Here is a 20,025-nt window from a genome sequence, read left to right as displayed (position 1 = left end):
ATAATATGAGCTCAGGGCTGCCCCCTCAGTGAGTAACTCCAGTTGAAGGCCAACCAGGGTACTGCAGGTTACCATTAGAAACTTATTCTGTGTTTGATGTTAAAATGTTCAGAGCAAGTACATACATCTGGTGTATTAGAAGCAATTATTGATTGTCTTAGATTTTTTTGTAAAAAATGTACTTGAAGATTGACCACAAAGATTTCCATTCAATGTAACGGGGGATCTTGTATTCTGTAAACAATGCCTGCAGTACTGTAGTCGGCTTTGAGCTCAATAGTGCATTGTTGCTTCAATGAGAGGGAACAGTCCCTGGCACAAAGCACATAGTGGCGACCACGCTTGTTTCTGTCATTCCTCTATATTTTTATTTTCTCCCATGACTTGATTTCTTCTGTGTTGTGTTGTTCGTCATTCCCATGGGTCCAGGGAAATTGTGCCAAATGTTTTTGTCTTACTTACCATTCCACTACTCTCACTCCACTGTAAAGTCAGAGGGATTGTAAAAGTTGTCTTCATAACATTCGAGGAAATCATTCTATGAGAGGGCAAACTAAAATTCACTAACATGACTAACCACATTTTTAAAAACTATTTTAGTAGTTTAATAGTCACTCTGGAAACTTTAGATTTAGATTTAGATTTAGCATTTTGTAAAAGTTGTCTTCATAACATTCGAGGAAATCATTCTATTGAATAGGAGATTTAGATTTAGATTTAGATTTAGCATGGTGAACTGGTGTGATGTTCGGGGTACTGGGGTAAAAGTTACAATGTACCTTACTTAAGCTCCCTTCTTTTGGTCTGTAATTGAAACACTGCAGTTTGAAAAATTGTCAAATTTAGTTTTTGCTTAAATTGTTCATACTTTTTCAAAGTTCAAATTCTTTTTCAAATTCTTTTTGACATGATCAAATGTGTGGCTACTCTATAATACACCTTTTTTTTTTACATTTTCTTACTAAAATGTATTATTCTTGTGGCAATAAAAAAACATTTCAATTCGAAGCGTGGTTAATTTTATTATTTTTACATTGTTTCCCTTTGTCAGTGTATGCTTACTGTGAGTTTTGCTATACTCCAATCCAGTGAGATTGTGAACTGATGTTTTGAATTGGCCATTTTATTCATCATGTCTGCCAAAAGCCAATATCCTCTCTGTTAGTGGATTTTAGTGGCCTACTTGTATACCTAAAAACACCTGCCGTAGTATCATATCCTTCACCCTTCCAAATGTTACATTTTCTGTTTTATTACACAGCTCTAAATAAAGCTTGATCCCAACATAAGTGAAACCGTGTCCTTCTGTGACAACAATGAGGATGTGCAGATAAAGGACAGCTTGGTAAATGAGTGGCACGTTTACTGCTCTCAGGTGACAGCATGCTCGATAGTATCACTGTTCAGGTTGGTGGGAATGAACACTTTAGCCTCTTTCTAGGTTCTTGTGCACAGGTTATGGAACATCCGTGATTGTTGTTGCAGAGTTGGGGGTCAAGTCCATGTCGATTCAGGAAGTATATTGAAATTCAAATTCCTTTTTTCCCTTCATTGAAAAGCATTGAGAAGTTGGATGGGAATTTCAGTTTACTACCTGAATTGACTGAATTGAAATATAATTGAACGCAAACCCTGTGTGGTGGTGTTGTCATCATGGTTATCATCAAGCAAATGTTAAAAAAGCTTGCGATGCAAGAAACTGTTAGAACTAGGAAGTATTGGAGCATAGGTCCATAAGTCTTACATCATAAGTCCTACATTAGGCTAAAAGAGGCACTTTTGTTGTGTGGTGTGTTTTGTCATTACATACTTTTTGTATACCAAAACAAATGTACATACTGGGTGATTGTGTCATGTTTTGACCTTTATTTCCTTTGTTTTGTATTTATTTCGTATGGTCAGGTCGTGAGTTGGGTGGGCAGTCTATGTTTGTTTTTCTATGATTTGTTCCGGCCTCGTATGGTTCTCAATCAGAGGCAGGTGTCATTAGTTGTCTCTGATTGAGAATCATACTTAGGTAGCCTGGGTTGCACTGTTTGTTTGTGGGTGATTGTCTATGTTGATTGTTTGTGTCATCACAGTTCTCATTTAGCTTCATGGTCGATATTTGTTCATTGTTCTTGTATTCAGTGTTCAGTACTTTCTTTAATTAAATATCAAGATGAACACAAACCACGCCGCGTTTTGGTCCGCCTTTCCTACTTCCCAGGAAGAACCGCGTGACATATTGCTCTGTGGTGTGGATTGTTAACCAAAATACTTACAATTTATTTAACATTATTATGTAAATGTGTATCTAAATCTTCACTCAAACTATTTGATTTCTACCTCAGATATCAATCTCTCCCTTTCGTGCTCTTCTACTTTTCTAATCAGTAAGATGCCAATATTGCCATCATATCTCCGTCATCAGTCATCTCACTGCAACTGTTTTCCTTCCCTCCTAACCATCCATGTGGGTACTGCAGTTGCTCACAAGATTGAATGAATAATAGATTTCCACTTTAGGAATACTCTACCTACCTATACATTTGGAGCTCCTGCTCTTTTCATGATACAGACTGACCATGTGAATCCAGGTAAAGCTGTGATCCCTTATTGATGTCATTTGGTAAATCCACTTCAATCATTGTAGAAGAAGGGGAGGAGACGGATGAAAGAAGTACTTTTAAGCCCTGAAACAATTAAGACATGGATCGTGTATATGTGCCATTCAGAGGGTGAATGGTCAAGACAAAAGTTTTAAATGCCTTTGCAATGGGTATGGTAATAGGTGCCAGATGCACTGGTTTGAGTGTGTCAAGAACTGCAACGTTGCTCAGTTTTTCACGCTTAACAGGTTCCCGTGTTTACCAAGAATGGTCCACCATCCAAAGGACATCCAGCCAACTTGATACAACTTTGGGAAGCATTGGAGTCAACATGGGCTAGCATCCCTGTGGAAAGCTTTTGACACCTTGTTTAGAGTCCATGCCGAATTGAGGCTGTTTTGAGGGCCAAAGGGGGTTCAATATCTACATATATACTAAGTGTACGAAACATTAGGAACAGTTTCCTAATATTTTGTAAACTTAGTATATATGTAGACATGCATTTCCCAGGTAATGGTGTCAAAGCAGAGTTCAATGACAGAAGCGAGGACCCCTCAGGGCCATAGTCCAACCCTATCAAGGCATCCAGGACTCAGCAGGAGCTGCACAAGGAACTGTTTGCTGCTAGCCCACAAAAGGTAGGCACCACAAAGATGAGTATAAGCATAAGCTCTTTACACCGTACACACTAACTCTGCTTTTATCAGGACATCAGGATTCCAAAGAAGAGTCTGATCATCTGGAAAGACCCAAACAAGTGTTCCTAGTCCAATTTGGAGCTTAAGCGCCCAACGTTCAAGGAGCATTCTTAAGTTCCATGTTGAGCATCTGGACGCCATTCTAATTTTTTTTGTATTTAAGAGTTTTTTTTATTTATTTAATTAAATTTTTTTATATTTTAATTTTACCCCCTTTTTCAAGGTATCCAATTATTAGTAGTTACTATCTTGTCTCATAGCTACAACTCCCGTACAGGCTCGTGAGAGAGGAAGGTCGAAAGTCATGCGTCCTCCAATACACAACCCAACCCAGCCGCACTGCTTCTTAACACAGCGCGCATCCAACCTCCAGGTTGGCACCAATGTGTCAGAGGAAACACCGTGCACCTGGCGACCTTGGTTAGCTTGCACTGCGCCCGGCTCGCCACAGGAGTCGCTGGTGCGCGATGAGACAAGGATATCACTACCGTCCAAACCCTCCCTAAACCCGGACGACACTAGGCCAATTGTGCATCTCCCCACGGACCTCCCAGTCACGGCAGGCTGTGACAGAGCCTGGGCGCGAACCCAGAGTCTCTGGTGGCACAGCTAGCGCCGCGATGCAGTGCCCTAGATCACATAATTTTAAGAGTTTGGCAAACTATGCAGAAGTTGAAGGACATTGCCTGAAAATCATGCCTATTACAATAACTAATTTTTGAAAACTGTGTAAGTGACATCGAATTCCTGGGTTTGAATATGATATGTGAGGAGGACTTAGTTCACATGTTATACATTTGAAGCAACAAAAGTTTAGATAATTTGGTCATGAAAACATGTGTTCCTATTTCTTAGTGTACCTCAAACCTCTCCAATGTTTTTCCATCACCAATAATGAATCCTCATGGCAAGCATGTTGCGATGTACCAAGCCATAACTACTGTATTTAACAACCCAAAATGAACCCATTACACCCAGAGCCACACTACATGGCCAAAACTGTGTGGACACAACTCCAAATTAGTGGATTTGGCTATTTCAGCCACACATGTTGCTGACAGGTGTATAAAATTTCAATCTCCATAGACAAACATTTGCAATACTAGCTACCGAGTTCCAAACTGCTTTTGGAAGCAACGTCAGCACAAGAACTGTTCGTTGGGAGCTTCATGACATGGCTGAACAGCCGCACACAAGCCTAAGATCACCATACGCAATGCTAAGCGTCAACTGGAGTGGTGTAAAGCTTGCCGCCATTGGACTCTTGTGCAATGGAAACGCATCCTCTGGCGTGATGAAACAAGCTGCACCATCTGGCTGTCCGACGGACGAACATGGGTTTGGCAGATGCCAGGAGAACACTTACCTGCCCAAATGCAGTTCCAACTGTAAAGTTTGGTGGAGGAGGAATAATGGTCCCTGGTGGTTTTTCATGGTTCGGGCTATAGACCCCTTGGTTCTAGTGAATGGAAATCTTAACTCTACAGCAATACAATGACATTCTAAATTATTCTGTGCTTCCAACATTGGGGCAACAAGTTGGGGGAAGGCCCTTTCCGGTTTCAGCATGATAATGCCCCATGCACAAAACGAGTTGCAAACAGAAATGGTTTGTCGAGATTGGTGTGGAAGAACTTAACTGGCCTGCACAGAGCCCTTGACCTCAACCTAATCAAACACCTTTGGGATGAATTGGCACACCGACTTTGAGCCAGGCCTAATCGCCCAACATCAGTGCTCAATCTCACTAATGCTCTTGTGGCTAAATGGAAGCAAGTCCCTGCAGCATCAGTGCACGACCTCACCAATGCTCTTATGGCTTAAATGGAAGCAAGTTCCTGCAGAAATGTTCCAAATTCTATTGAAAATCCTTCCCAGAAGAGTGGAGACTGTTATAGTGGCAAAGGGGGGACAAACTACATATTAATGCCCATGATTTTGGAATGAGATGTTCAACGAGCAGTGTCCACATACTTTTGTTAATTTGTTCATGATGTGTACATCCACATATTTCTTCCTAGGTTACCTGTTTTAACTGAAAAGGCAGTGTCCTTCATGCTCTCCTTTTCCCTGTCTCCTCCTCCTTTCCCCTCCCTCTCCCCTTTCTCCCTACCGCTCCTTTCACGCTCTCCCCCTTCCCACTATCCCACTCCTCCTCTCTCCGTCTATGGACCTAGGGGTAAGGGCCTGTGCAGTAAGCTTGAGCTGCAGCAGGTGCTTGAAATGCATAAGAAGGAGCAAACCCAGAGAGGAAAGAGACTAGGCCAGGACTCCCTGGAGGAGGTGCTTCTGACGCGCCAACAGAAAAACACAGAGGTGAGTGGGGAACGCTACAGTAGCCTATCCCATCTCACACAGCCCACACCTGGGTCATGTTTATTAAGCAAGGGCTTCCCCCATCTGTTGGAGTTTGTCAGAGTCCGACAGAACCTGAAGAAGATCCAGGCATTCCACAAGGCTACAAACTCTTGAGTTAGTTGTGTGGACAGGCTCAGAATAGACTGACACAGAATAGACGCTTAGACGTACTGTATGATGCCTGGGAAAGGCCATGAATCAGCATTGGCTTTCTCCCAACTTTTCCAAAATGGCTTCCTTCCACTTCCACAGTCCCACACACATGACAATACTGTGCTTGTGTGCAGAGACTAGTCAGAAACTCATACAACATCACTGATACGATTTGAAGGCATAAGGATATCGTGAACTTAGAAATATTTTAAACCAAGGACAAACATCGACAAATATTCACATTGAACTAGCTTGTGGGGGAATGAAATACTATATTCCTGTTCAATGGGTCAGTCAAAGGGGTGTGGATCTATGGTTTCAGTGTTAGGACTCTGGACAGTATTCAGTCAAATGTAATTGGTCACATACACATATTTAGCAGATACATTTTGCAGGTGTAGCAAAATGCTTGGATATACAAACTATATATTCCTAACACATCTTCTCTAAATAATGCTATATTTTGTGTTTCTTTATTTCCATGTATAATATTAAAAACATTTAAGTGTTAACTGTATTTTTCATGCTTATGAACGGTACTGTATTTAAAAATAATTATACATCTGAGGATGTTTCTAAAGCATTGCACAGTATACAGTATGTTGACATTAAATGTTAACACCATAGACAATAGAAATACATTACACGCTAAATAACAAATATGAAATATAAGTTCTTTGTATTAGAAGTTAGAAATCAATTGTCATTGAAATGTAGCCCATAACTAAGTTTCGTGATCCTATATGAATTGTGTATTTTTTCATAGGTAACAGCGGAGATGTATGCTTTATGTTGAGCGGTTCATTGGTTTAGCCTCCTACTACATTCTACCATTGAATAAAAGGGGTTTGCTTTTATTTTGTCATTCTCCCTGCTCCTCACATGACCGATCTCGGGAAGCACATGACCCCACATGACAAGCAGTCATGTGATAAGACTCTTGAAGTAACCCGTTTTTTTTTTTTGTCTGTTGACTACGGTTGCGTTCGCGTCTTAGACGGCATACGTCTGCATTTATCGAATGAAGCTCCGTTACAAGAGTGAAAATCTAAAACTACGTTTGGGAAAAAGGTAACTAAGCGTTGCGCTTTAAAATAATCGACTTCTCTATAGAGCAGAAGTGGTCTGAAGTGTATAGACGAGTCCATCGTAAAGTATCTATTAGAAAGTACATAGTACATTGATATGTCTAACTTGTCACTTGTTCAGAAATATGATTCACACCATAGCCGTAAACAATCATTATGCTTTCCTGAACGGGTCCTGCAAGAATAGTATTTAGGATATCTGAATAACGGCATTCACGGTACAGTGTTCTACAAACGTGTAGACCTAAGACCTACCAATTTTCATCTGGCTTTTGATGATCGATTCAGTCTTGCTTTTGGAAGGTGCGATGTCTGTCGAGAAGCTGCAGCGTTATCGAGAGCAGATGCGCACAGAGCTGGACAAAGTGGTGGACTTCTGGCAGAAATACTCTCATGACACACAATATGGGTAAAACCATTTGATCACATATTCACAAATATTTGTCGAAATGTTTTATTTGAACATTTTCTTTATCATAATGAATTTTTACAAACATTTAAAGTGTAGCCTTGTCTAGCTGTAGGATAGTATGTATGCCATGTCTGTGAGATGAGATCAATTGACCATGTTTAACAATGTATTTTTCCAGTGGATTTTTCACTTGTATAGGGAAAGATGGAAAAATCTACGATGAGCTGAAATATGTCTGGTTGCAGGGGAGACAGGTAAACTCATCCATAAATGTTCAGTGATTGCCTTTACCGCTCAACACCAAACAGCCAGACCAATGCAAAGGCCTGCTAATAACATTGATGTGCATATTCTGCTGACTGTTGCCGTGCACCTTGATTTGATTATTGGGTGGGCTTTCCTATAAATGTACTTTTTAAAAAGAAAGTTGTTTTTTTTTGGCCTTGAGCAAATTTCAGGTCTGCTGAGCGCAAACTTGAACATTGTGAAAATTCAGTGCAACTTCCAGCACGCATTTACTGTGAACACTGATGCTGTACCTGCTTTAAGTTACCCTTGTAACAGTGGTCAAGTAGGCTGCTGTGGCTATTTGATCATAATGTAGGCCTACCAGAGTGAAGAAAATGCATCCCATAACATTTGAACATGGAAATAGATGTTCTATCATTCAGCCTACAGTTGCAGCCAATGTGTGGCTACAGTTGCAGTCAATGTGTGGTCTTCAGTGTAGGCATGACATTTTAACCGGTCTATCCACTTGTCCTTCAGACAAAGAGGTGACTGAAAATGTTGTGGTGTTTGATGCAAGAAACCACATTTCAAAATAAAATGCATCATTATTCCCATACCATTATTACAGAGAATCAGAAAAATTATGCTGCCCTCTGCCTATTGGCTACTTAGCTTATTAAAGCCTGTCTCAAAATAGAACACTGCCCCTTTTTAAGACAAGAAAAAAGCTCTTTAATTTACTCACTTTTGAAAGATGGCCAGAAATGCACATGTTTTGTGCTTTTGTAGGAAGCAGTCACTCACCCATTTCAGACTACAAAGTATCTATAACTGGGCTAATAACTCACTAACTAGCAAAGGATATAAACAAATGTGCACACGTGGTTACATGTAGCTCTTGCTTTGAACTCAAAACAAGTGCATCAACTCATGAACGTTCATGCTGTAAACACAATCTAGTTCAAAGTGAATGGCACAGATCCATATATGACAATGATCGATTTGCAAATAGGCTTACTGCAGCTCTGACTGGTTATGGAGCTTAGGTCTGTGTAGAGTACGGGCCTGAGTCAGGCCTGTCAATGCAATAGAATCCTACTCTGCGTTCTGCCTACAACATCTCTTGCATAGTTTGTTTTGTTTCAGTATGTTGCATTGAAAGTGGCTAATATTGCATGGATACGATCACATTTCTAACAATAAAGGGGAACTTTGATAGTGTTAACTAACAGGAAAAACTATAGAAAGTGAACTTCAATTAAATCGTGTGCTTCTCTGCGCTGGCTGATATTTCTTCTGCGTGGCAGTAATGGGCTACACGCCCCCGCACTTGCGCAGCTTAGAGGGAACATTGCTCAAAATATAATTTCACATTTTCACTTGGATCAATGTATCTTTGCAGGTGTGGATGTATTGCCGCCTATACAGGACAATGGAGCGCTTCAACAAGCCTGAGATCCTGGAAGCCGCCAAATCTGGTATGTGGGTTTGGTGGTTGCACAGCATCTTTGTCAGTTATTGGGAGTGAAAATACATACCTATTCAGACTGCTAAAGCATTTGAGTGGATTTCCAAACACTTATCAGGTTGTTTCGTTGTTGTGTCCTGTCAGCTTTGCAAGGAATTTCCCACGTAAGCATTTAGCTTAAAGTTTTTTCCAAATGTGGTAGATGGTGAAATGTTTTCTGTTAGTGATTTAGTTAATTAATGCAAGTCCTTTAAAACCTCTTAGAGATCGGGCTACTTTTTTCAACATTCTGTTAAAAATCGCGCAACATTTCAACTTCCTGCTACTCATGCCAGGAATATAGTATATGCATATGCGTATGTGTGCATAGAAAACACTCTGAAGTTTCTAGAACTGGTTCAATGGTGTCTGTGACTGTAACAGAACGAGTTCCGTGGTCAAAATCGCCAGAAAACCTGGTCACTAAATCGACGAAGAAAAAATCAATCCGCCAGCCCATGTATTGTCTATTGGAAGGAAAAATAGTTAAGGCTGAGAATACAGTTCCTATAACTTCTACACGATGTCGCCAGTGTTGTGATTTCGATTGAACTAAATCGTTGGTCATCTGAGTAATAGCCACATCCGGTTGTCAAGTCCACAGCTGTAAACAATGGAACCGGAAAAGTTAGTTATGTTTCCCAAACTCGTGCTTATTGAATACAGATCGCTCCGTGATTAATTTGATGGTTTATTAACGTTTAGTAATACCTAGTTGGATTACAGAAGTAGTTTGAAGTGTTTTGTCAAAGTTTATAGGCAACTTTTTTAATTTAAAAAAATAACGTCGCGTTTAAAAAAATGTGTTTTTACTGGATCTGACGGTGTTCATAAATTTTGGGTACACGAGGACCGATTTTAATCGAAAAAAAAGACCCAATTGTGATGTTTATGGGACATATAGGAGTGCCAACAAAGAATCTCGTCAAAGGTAATGAATGCTTTATATTTTATTTATGCGTTTTGTGTAGCGCCGGCTACGCTAATTCCTTTGTTATACGTCCCTTCTGGTATTTCGGCGTGTTGCCTGCTATCAGATAATAGCTACTCATGCTTTCGCCGAAAAGCATTTTACAAATCTGACTCGTTGGCTTGATTCACAACGAGTGTAGCTTGAATTGACTACCCTGCATGTGAATTTTAATGAATGTTTGAGTTTTAACGAGTGCTATTAGCATTTGGCGTAGCGCATTTGCATTTATTGTTGGCAGGGGGTGCGGTTGCGTCCCAGGTGGGCCAGAGAGGCTAACCCTCTCTGCCCATTCATCGCCATTTTACCTGTTGTCTTCGCTGATTAGCTGTTGTCTTACCCGTTTGATGTCTTAGCTAGCTCTCCCAATCAACACCTGTGATTGCTTTATGCCTCGCTTTATGTCTCAATGTCAATATGCCTTGTATACTGTTGTTTAGAATAGTTATCATTGTTTTAGTTTACTGTGGAGCCCCTAGTCCCACTCAACATGCTTCAGATACCTCTTTTGTCCCAAATGCTGTGACCTCACCCAGCTTAACTAGTGCGTCCAGAGATGCAACCTCTCGTATCATCACTCAATGCCTAGGTTTACCTCCACTGTACCCACAACCTACCATACCCCTGTCTGTACGTTATGCCCTGACTCTATCCTACCATGCCCAGAAATGTTGCTCCTTTTATTCTCTGTCGCACTAGATTACCAGTTTTGATAGCCTTTAGCTGTACCCTTATCCTACTCCTGCTCTGTTCCTCGGGTGATGTGGAGGTTAACCTGTAGTGACACCCCATCCCGTGAACGGGACCGTTGTCATCTGACATTAATTAGCATAACGCAACGGACATAAATCTTCCTATTCATGAAAATCACAAGTGAACTATATTGGAACACAGTTTAGCCTTTTGTTAATCACCCTGTCGTCTCAGATTTTCAAACTATGCTTTACAGCCAACGCTAGACAAGCATTTGTGTAAGTTTATCATAGCCTAGCATAGCATTATGCCTTGCTAGCAGCACCTTGTCGCGGAAATCAGAAAAGCAATCAAATTAAATTGTTTACCTTGGATGAACTTCTGATGTTTTCACTCACGAGACTCCCAGGTAGACAGCCAAAGTTCATTTTTTCCCAAAATATTATTTTTGTAGGCGAAACAGCTCCGTTTGTTCTTCACGTTTGGCTGAGAAATCGCCGAAAAATATTCAAAACTTGCTCCATAATATCGACAAACATGGCAAACGTTGTTTAGAATCCATCCTCAAGGTGTTTTTCTAATATCTATTTGATAATATATCCGTCGGGACAATTTGTTTTTCACTAGGACCGATTGGAGTAATGGCTACCTCTATTTTACGCGAGAATCTCTCTCGGAACCACCATGTGACCACTTACGCAATGTAGCCTACGGCTATTCTTCAACAGAAATGCATAAAACTACGTCACAATGCTGTAGACACCTTGGGGAATACGTAGAAAGCGTAAGCTCGTTGATGGTACATTCACAGCTGAATAGGGAGTCATTGGAACGCAAGCGCTTTCAAAACCTGGGGCACTTCCGGATTGGATTTTTCTCAGGCTTTCGCCTGCAACATCAGTTCTGTTATACTCCCAGACAATATCTTTACAGTTTTGGAAACATTAGTTCGTGTTTTCTATCCAAAGCTGTGAATGATATGCATATTCTAGCATCTTTTCCTGACAAAATATCCCGTATAAAACGGGAACGTTTTTTTTCCAAAAATGAAAATACTGCCACCTAACACTAAGAGGGTAACCCAGGTCCTGCGTGTCCCCAGGCGCTCTCATTTGTTGACTTCTGTAACCGTACAAGCCTTGGTTTCATGCATGTTAACATCAGAAGCCTTCTCCCTAAATTTATTTTACTCACTGCTTTAGCACACTCCGCCAACCTCTGAAGTTCTTGCAGTGACTGAATCTTGGCTTAGGAAGGCCACCAAAAATTCTGAGATTTCCATACTCAACTACAACATTTTCCGACAAGATGGAACTGCCAAAGGTGGAGGAGTTGCAATCTACTGCAGAGAGAACCTGCAAAGTTCTGTCATACTTTTAAATCTGTAAACATGGGCACCCTCATAGATATTATCCTGACCAACTTGCCCTCCAAATACACCTCCGCTGTTTTCAATCAGGATCTCAGCGATCACTGTCTCATTGCCTGCATCTGCTATGGGTCCACGGTCAAACAACCACCTCACTGTCAAATGCTCCCTGAAACACTTCTGCGAGCAGGCCTTTCTAATCGACCTGGCCCGGGTATCCTGGAAGGATATTGACCTCATCCCGTGAGTAGAGGATGCCTGGTCGTTCTTTAAAAGTAATTTCCTCACCATCTTAAATAAGCATGCCCCTTTCAAAAAATGTAGAACTAAGAACAGATATAGCCCTTGGTTCACTCCAGACCTGACTGCCCTCGACCAGCACAAAAACATCCTATGGCGCACTGCACTAGCATTGAGTAGTCCCTGCGGTATGCAACTTTTCAGGGAAGTCAGTAACCAATACACGCAGTCAGTCAGGAGAAGCAAAGGCTAGGTTTTTCAAACATACATTTCCTACCGATCCTCGATTTCGCTGTCATTTACAAAATAGCCTCCAACACTCTACTCAGCAAACTGGATGCATCCGTTTTGTAGCCAAAACCCCATTTACCACCCACCACTGCGACCTGTATGCTCTCGTCGGCTGGCCCTCGCTACATATTCGTTGCCAGACCCACTGGCTCCAGATCATCTAAGTCTTTGCTAGGTAAAGCTCTGCCTTATCTCACTGGTCACGAGAACAACACCCACCTGTAGCATGCGCTCCAGTAGGTGTATCTTACTGGTCATCCCCAAAGCCAACACCTCCTTTGGCCGCATTTCCTTCCAGTTCTCTACTACCAATTACTGGAACGAATTGCAAAAATCGCTGAAGTAGGAGACTTATATCTCCCTCACTAACTTTAAACATCAGCTAACTGATTGCTGCAGTTGTATACAGCCCATCTGTAAATAGCCCATCCAATCTACCTACCTCATCCACATTTATATATATTTTTTTGCTCCCCAGAATTTCTACTTGCACATCATCTGCACATCTGTCATTCCAGTGCTAAATTGTAATCACTTCGCTACTATGGCCTATTTATTGCCTTACCACCTCACGCCTTTTGCACACACTGCATATAGACTTTTTATGTTATTGACTCTACGTTTGTGTAACTCTGTTTGTTGCACTGCTTTTGCATTATCTTGGCCAGGTCGCAGTTTATAAATGAGAACTTGTTCTCAACTTGGCCTACCTGGTTAAATAAAGGTGAAATAAAATTTAAAAAATGAGTCAGTCTTTGACAACCTGAGCGAAGACGGTAGTTAAGCAACAGAGAAAACAGCTGTTTTGAACCACTTAGTATGGTGTAGGCTGCATACAAGATATGAGCAAATACAAATTACAGGTGTCATGAAGACTAAAAGCAGAAAGAAGCGCACCCAATGTTATCGACAGCATGAAGATACACACATTTCCAGTAGAAGACACACAGATGTAATGAAACCAATAGGATTTACTCCAATGTTAGTTTCAGGAACTCTAGAAAGTGAACTTCAATTAAATCTTGTGCTTCTCTGCGCTGGCTGATATTTCTTCTGCGTGGCAGTAATGGGCTGCACGCGCTACAACTAGGCAAGTCAGTTAAGAACAAATTCATATTTACAATGACTGCCTACCGGGGAACAGTGGGTTCAGGGGCAGAACAACAGATTTTGTACCTTGTCAGCTCGGAGATTCGATCCAGCCCAACACTCGCCAAAGATGGTAAACATTGAGTGATCCTCCTCTTTGTTTTTCCGGTTTGCTATTCAATGTGTCATCGGAACTTAAAAATCTATACCACATTTTTAATTTTCTGCAGAAAAACAAACAGGAGGGTGGTCTCTATAGGGATTTTGGTACACAATTCTACTTGTGATGAGCAAACTTTGTTAATGTTTTTTTTCTGTTTTCTTAGGAGGTGCATTCTTGCGACGCTTCGCTCGCATTACCAATAGTGGCAGCCCATGGAAGTGTGCCTTTTGTTTGACCAGGGACGGTAAAGCCCTGAAAGTGCAGAGGACCATCTTCAGCGAGTGTTTCTATGTCATGGCCATGGATGAGCTGGCTAGGGTCACAGGAGACAAAGACATGCAGGTAAAACAGCCCGGGGCACTAAACACTTCCACAATATTTATTTTTTTATTTTACCTTTATTTTACCAGGCAAGTCAGTTAAGAACAAATTCTTATTTTCAATGACGGCCTAGGAACAGTGGGTTAACTGCCTGTTCAGGGGCAGAACGACAGATTTGTACCTTGTCAGCTCGGGGATTTGAACTTGTAACCTTTCGGTTACTAGTCCAATGCTCTAACCACTAGGCTACCCTGTTCTTTGTTGTTAAACTGGCAATCTGTGATCAATACAGCCATGTTTTTAATTCATTATTAATAATTAGTTTAACTGTTGAGCACATGAGAACCCAAAATTTAAGCTTTTTTTACATGGTTAAAACTATAATTTTGAAATCATGGAATGAACCTTCCATCCACAGTGCTGTCTCTGAATTATAGACGGAACATTTCTCCAGCCCCATTGTTTCGCTGTTTACCAACAGTGGCGGGGTCCCCACTTTACTGTTTGAAATGCAGATTACCCCTTTAACCTAAAGTTAAACTATTCTTTACTTTCTGTGGGGGGGGGACACACTTCCGGTTTGTTGAAAAGGGCCATGCATCAAAGACCCAATCAAATTTGAGCAGAATGGGGGCTAATATCTGCTAGCCAATCAGAACACAGAACCCTTAGTGGGTTTTGCCTGTATTATGGCCTATTTTATTTCTCATATGCCCTCGTTGTTACTAGGTGGAAGCAGCACAAATGATGGACCAGCTGGTCCACTGGGTCAGGGTGGACCCATCAGGCCTGGGCAAGCCCCAGCTTTCTGGAGACACCCCGGTCTGCAGCATGGCTGTCCCCATGATGCTGCTGTGTCTGGTGCAGCAGCTCACGGAGGCCCGCAGCGGGGAGGAGGTAGACAAGTACAGAGAGGTTGGAGGCTGGTGCGTAAAGCAGATCCTCCAACACCTTCAGGTAAAGAACTGTAGGCCTACAAATATGAAACAACCAGGTGTGTGTCTGAGCCCGTTTGGAGTGTCAGATGGAAGGCGTTTGCACTTTTCGGGGCATTTCCATTGGTTCCATTGAATTGTCTATGACTGTCTTTGTACAGAGAGGTGGTACGGCCATTTTGGAAAGTGTCTCATCAGAAGGAAAGGAACTTCCTGGTTGCGAGGGGCGACTGCAAAACCCAGGTGATACCCTTTGTACTCAACTAAATGAGATTTCTCTAGATCAGGGCTGTTCAATTCCAGTCCTGGAGGGCCAAAACACTTATTTTTTTATTTTTTTCTCCCTGGTTTTTAATTGCACTCACCTAGTGTCCCAGGTCTGAATTAGTCCCTTATTAGAAGGAGAGGATGAAAACCAGAAGTGTTTTGGCCCTCCAGGAACGACATTGACAGCCCTGCTGTAGATAATGTTTGATAAGCTCCATATTACTTGTCAAGTCATCTAACATAGTGGTATATATTAGTGTATTATCTTATTATCCCTAACACTGTTTTCTGTTTTGTGTAATAACACTAGTTACTTAGTTAGACTGGATATGTAGTGATATCTAAGATGACTGTGTTGTTACCATTGTATTGCCTGCCTGTTTCTTTCCTTTCTGGCTTCCTTATTTCTTTTATATATACATTTGCCATAGGCCATGCACTGGAAGCAGGCTGGTTCCTGCTTCAGTACGGTTTGGAGAATGGGGACCAGGAGCTCCAAAGGACAGCAGTGGACAAGTTCATGGAGATCCCCTTTCTGACAGGCTGGGACAAGGAGCACGGCGGGCTCCTCTACTTCCTGGATGTGGACGGTTACTGCCCCACACAGGTACATCCTGTGAAAGTAGACTTAATTTATTTCCGGTATGGGCCTCCTATGTGTGCACCAAAACATTTTATGGGCCTAATCGTAGAAATACATTTAGAATCCCTATTAATTGAGTATGTTGTCTGTGGGCCTAAGTCTTAAAAGATTTGTCATTTAACTTTTATTATTTTTCCTTTTGGCATAAACACAACCAGTCATGTATTTTTATTTGATTGTCAATGTTTTACCGATACTGCGTACCCCCACTATTTATTTTGCTGGGATGCAGTACCGGACCATAACGCCTTTCACCCCTGCATACTAGTTTTCTAAATAGAGTAAAATAGAGTTAAAAAACGCAAGTTGATTCACCCACTGGGTCATACAGCTGCATAAGACAAAAAACATATTCACACAAGCACTGGTATGTAACCCTTTCTCCAATGCTGAGCCCCTCCTTACACGTCTGGACAGCAAATTGCTGGATTTGAATCCCTGAGCTGACAAGGTAAAAATCTGCCCCTGAGCAAGGCAGTTAACCCACTGTTCCCCGGGTGCCGAAGACGTGGATGTCGATTTAAGGCAGCCCCCCGCACCTCTCTGATTCAGAGGGGTTAGGTTGGGTTTAAATGCTGAAGACACTCAGCATTCAGTTGTACAACTGACAAGGTATCCCCTTTCCCTTTTACGTCTGTTGCTAGACAGAACCTTAGTGATTTCTGTTCTTCCTCACTTCATCTGACAGTATTACATAGAGCCACGACTTCATGGAACTCTATTCCACATCAAGTAACTGACGAAAGCAGTAAATTTAGATTTCAAAAATAGATTTTTTTAAAACTTATGGAACAGCGGGGACTGTGAAGCAACATAAACATTGGCACAGACAGACACACAATACACACCTGCACATAAAAACACACACACACGTTTGTGTTGCTTCACAGTCCCCGCTGTTCCATAAGATTTTTTTTATCTGTTTTTGAAATCTAAATTTACTGCTTTGCGTCAGTTACTTGATGTGGAATAGAGTTCCACGTAGTCATGGTAACATACGCACTATAACACAATAATATACGCACTATACATACACATGGATTTAGTACTGTAGATATGTGTTAGTGGTGGAGTAGGGGCCTGAGAGCACACAGTGTGTTGTGAAATCTGTGAATGTATTGTAATGTTTTTAAAATTGTATAAACTGCCCTAATGTTGCTGCTTTGGCAGCAGCTAACGGAGGTTCATAATAAATACAAATACTTGACCTCGGCCCCAACTCCTCACTTTTCCACATAGGATCCCTGATGGCTAACATTAACATATCCTGACAGAATGTAAACGTTCTACATTTCCCTCTCTCCCTCAGTAACATGAATAAGTATATTTCATATTTTTAAGTTTAAAGTCCGAACCCATCAATACAACACTGCGCTTGCTGCAAATGCACGAGTCGTTCAACCAAGCATAAAAGTCAGTGTAGGAGTCATTTGGCAGCTCAAACCCACACTCATCACAAAGAGTTGAATGGGTGAAAGTAATATGGATGAAATGGCAACTGAGGGGACCAAACCTATTGCTTTTGCTTGTCCAACCCTTTCATGGCCTTTTTATTAATTGACTAAGGGAACAAAGTACTATAGAAATGTGAACCAGGGCCAATGTGTTCTTTTCACAGTTGGAGTGGAGTATGAAACTATGGTGGCCGCACTGTGAGGCTCTCATCGCATACCTGATGGCCTACAGCCATACCAAAGAGCCAGCCCTGCTGGAGCGATTCTCGCAAGTGTACGACTACACCTTCAGCCATGTGAGTGAACTCCAGTCTAATTGTGTGTTAATTTTATTATTTTTTGCTATCGTTCTGCTAAAAATACAATACATGGAAATGGCATGAAATATGGGTGTCATTTTATATGTAGAGAATAAGTAACACAAATATTTGGTACTGCAGCTCAAATTAAGCTAAACTGCTTTGAGGAGCTAACCTTTTGCAATTATGGTGTGCTGTTTGTCTTCCTGTTTATGCAGTTTTCTGATGCTGAGAATGGCGAGTGGTTTGGATATTTGACCCAGCAAGGGAAAGTGACACTGGATTTTAAAGGAGGGCCTTTCAAAGGTGAGAATGTTAACAGGCCAGAGAAGGGGTTAGTCAGAAACCATGACGGGCACAAATAATTGTACCTCCTGTTTGAGACAATACAGTAATGTATACATTGGTTTGATATATGCTCAATCTGTAATATTTGATGTTTTGCCCTTGTTTCTATATGTCCATATCACCCACTCTAGTGGATATAGTAAATACAATGTGGTTGTATTTGATTAGTGATTGCAAGGCTTCCTTTCCCCCAACCAAAATGTGGTGGAGGCGCGACACTTCTATTTTATTATGAATGAATTAAAAACAGACGTTTCGTTCATGGTGGACCTTCATCAGACTGGTTTCTTTGCCCAAAATAAATGCATCATTGTTTTGACTTTGTGTACGTCTGTGATTACACTGACTATTAATCTTCCTTTTGTTTTATTTCAGGTTTCTTCCATGTTCCTCGGTGCCTTTATATGTGCGAGAAAATCCTGGACTCTATACTGAACAAACAGGAAACCTGAGGTCACCAACTAGCATGACCTGGACAATGTAATTTTATAATCATTATTTACACTGAGTATACAAAACATTAAGAACACCTTCCTAATATTGAGTTTAATGTCCCCCTTTTGCCCTCATAACAGCCTCAATTCGTCAGGGCATGGACTCAACAAGGTGTCGAAAGCGTTCCACAGGGATTCTGACCAATGTTGACTCCAATGCGTACCACAGTTGTCATGTTGGCTGGATGTCCTTTGGGTGGTGGACCATTCTTGACACACACGGGAAACGGTTGAGCGTGAAAAACCCAGCAGCGTTAAAGTTCTTGACACACACAATATCCCGTTCAAAGACACTCACCCTTTGATTAGCACACATACACAATCCTTTTTTCAATGCTTAAACATTCTTCTTTAACCTCCTCCCCTTCATCTACACTGAAGTGGATTTACCAAGTGCCATCATAAAGGAAGCATTGCGTTCACCTGGTCAGTCTCATGGAAATGTTTTATACACTCAGTGTAGACAATATTGGACAATGTTGTCAATTTTCTGAGATTCTGGAGACAGTTTTGAAAGCAAAATTGCAGATTACTGCATATGTTCTTAAAGTGAAGATCGCCTACATTTTGTTAGTAACAGTGAAGGGGAAAGAAAATGGCTATAGAAATAGGGGACAAACACTGCAAAGTTTTGCACTAAGATGATTACATCAGCTCAACTGTTTGTTGTGTTAACTGTGTTGTAAACTATGTTTGGCATCTTGAAATATGAAACACAATTTAATAAATTAATTAAATCATAGGCAAATAAAGGAAATATTGTTATCGTGTAAGGTCAATATAAAGGTGACCCAAAATCACTTGGTTATTTACCATAGAGAATATTGCAGAAAGTTATTGTGTGTCAAAGCCTGTAGGCCGGAAAGACAGAACATGACCATCTATAACATTATTGTCAGGAGGTCATGTACCGGTGTGCAGCTCTGCATCTCTCACCAAGAGAAGCTTAGACTAATTTCACAATGAATGGCAACAAGGCTCTTGCTTAATTTGAATTAGTGTTTGAAACTTAAAATCATTTGAACTTTGAGCGCAGCAAGCGGCACCACAAATGCCCCAGAACAACTTGTTGTAGCTGTTCTATGATAAATATATCACATGTAAATTGAGCTTTTATGATCCATAACCTAATTAATATTTTACAATTGTATACTGTAGTTATATTATTTTCTTTCTAATTTTTCATTTGGTATGTGGTATGTTCATTTCATCATTTGTAAGTGCTTTTTAAAAGTCTAGCATCTGTATAGTAATAAGGAAATAACAATTTACAGTAACTCATGTCTAGTCAATGATTAAATTAACCTACATGCAGCCAAATGTTCTATGACAGTCATTGGATATTGTAATTCAATTCTGTGTTATGTCCTTTCTATCTGTGATACTTGTATTTTCATCACAACATAGGACG

General features: G+C 40.9%; 1 protein-coding gene across 3 annotated transcripts; it reads left to right on the top strand.

The window, feature by feature from the left end:
* Positions 1-6,756: 6,756 nt before the first annotated feature.
* On the top strand, positions 6,757-19,928 carry renbp (renin binding protein). Of its 3 annotated transcripts, XM_064957717.1 has the most exons (12): positions 6,757-6,871; positions 7,192-7,297; positions 7,479-7,554; positions 8,934-9,009; positions 14,017-14,195; positions 14,904-15,131; positions 15,271-15,352; positions 15,808-15,983; positions 17,638-17,769; positions 17,991-18,078; positions 18,496-18,600; positions 18,696-19,928. In XM_064957717.1, the coding sequence occupies exons 2-11, from the start codon at positions 7,197-7,199 to the stop codon at positions 18,570-18,572; spliced, it is 1,215 nt and encodes a 404-aa protein (XP_064813789.1). In that variant the 5' UTR covers positions 6,757-6,871; positions 7,192-7,196; the 3' UTR covers positions 18,573-18,600; positions 18,696-19,928. The 3 variants fall into 3 exon arrangements, with proteins under 3 accessions (XP_064813789.1, XP_064813787.1, XP_064813788.1); XM_064957715.1 differs by having other exon boundaries at positions 18,496-19,928; XM_064957716.1 differs by having other exon boundaries at positions 7,177-7,297; positions 18,496-19,928.
* Positions 19,929-20,025: the final 97 nt, after the last annotated feature.

Source organism: Oncorhynchus masou, chromosome 33 (genome assembly GCF_036934945.1).
Source record: "Oncorhynchus masou masou isolate Uvic2021 chromosome 33, UVic_Omas_1.1, whole genome shotgun sequence".
Taxonomy (NCBI): Eukaryota; Metazoa; Chordata; class Actinopteri; order Salmoniformes; family Salmonidae; genus Oncorhynchus; species Oncorhynchus masou.
This window is presented reverse-complemented; position numbering and strand designations above follow the sequence as displayed.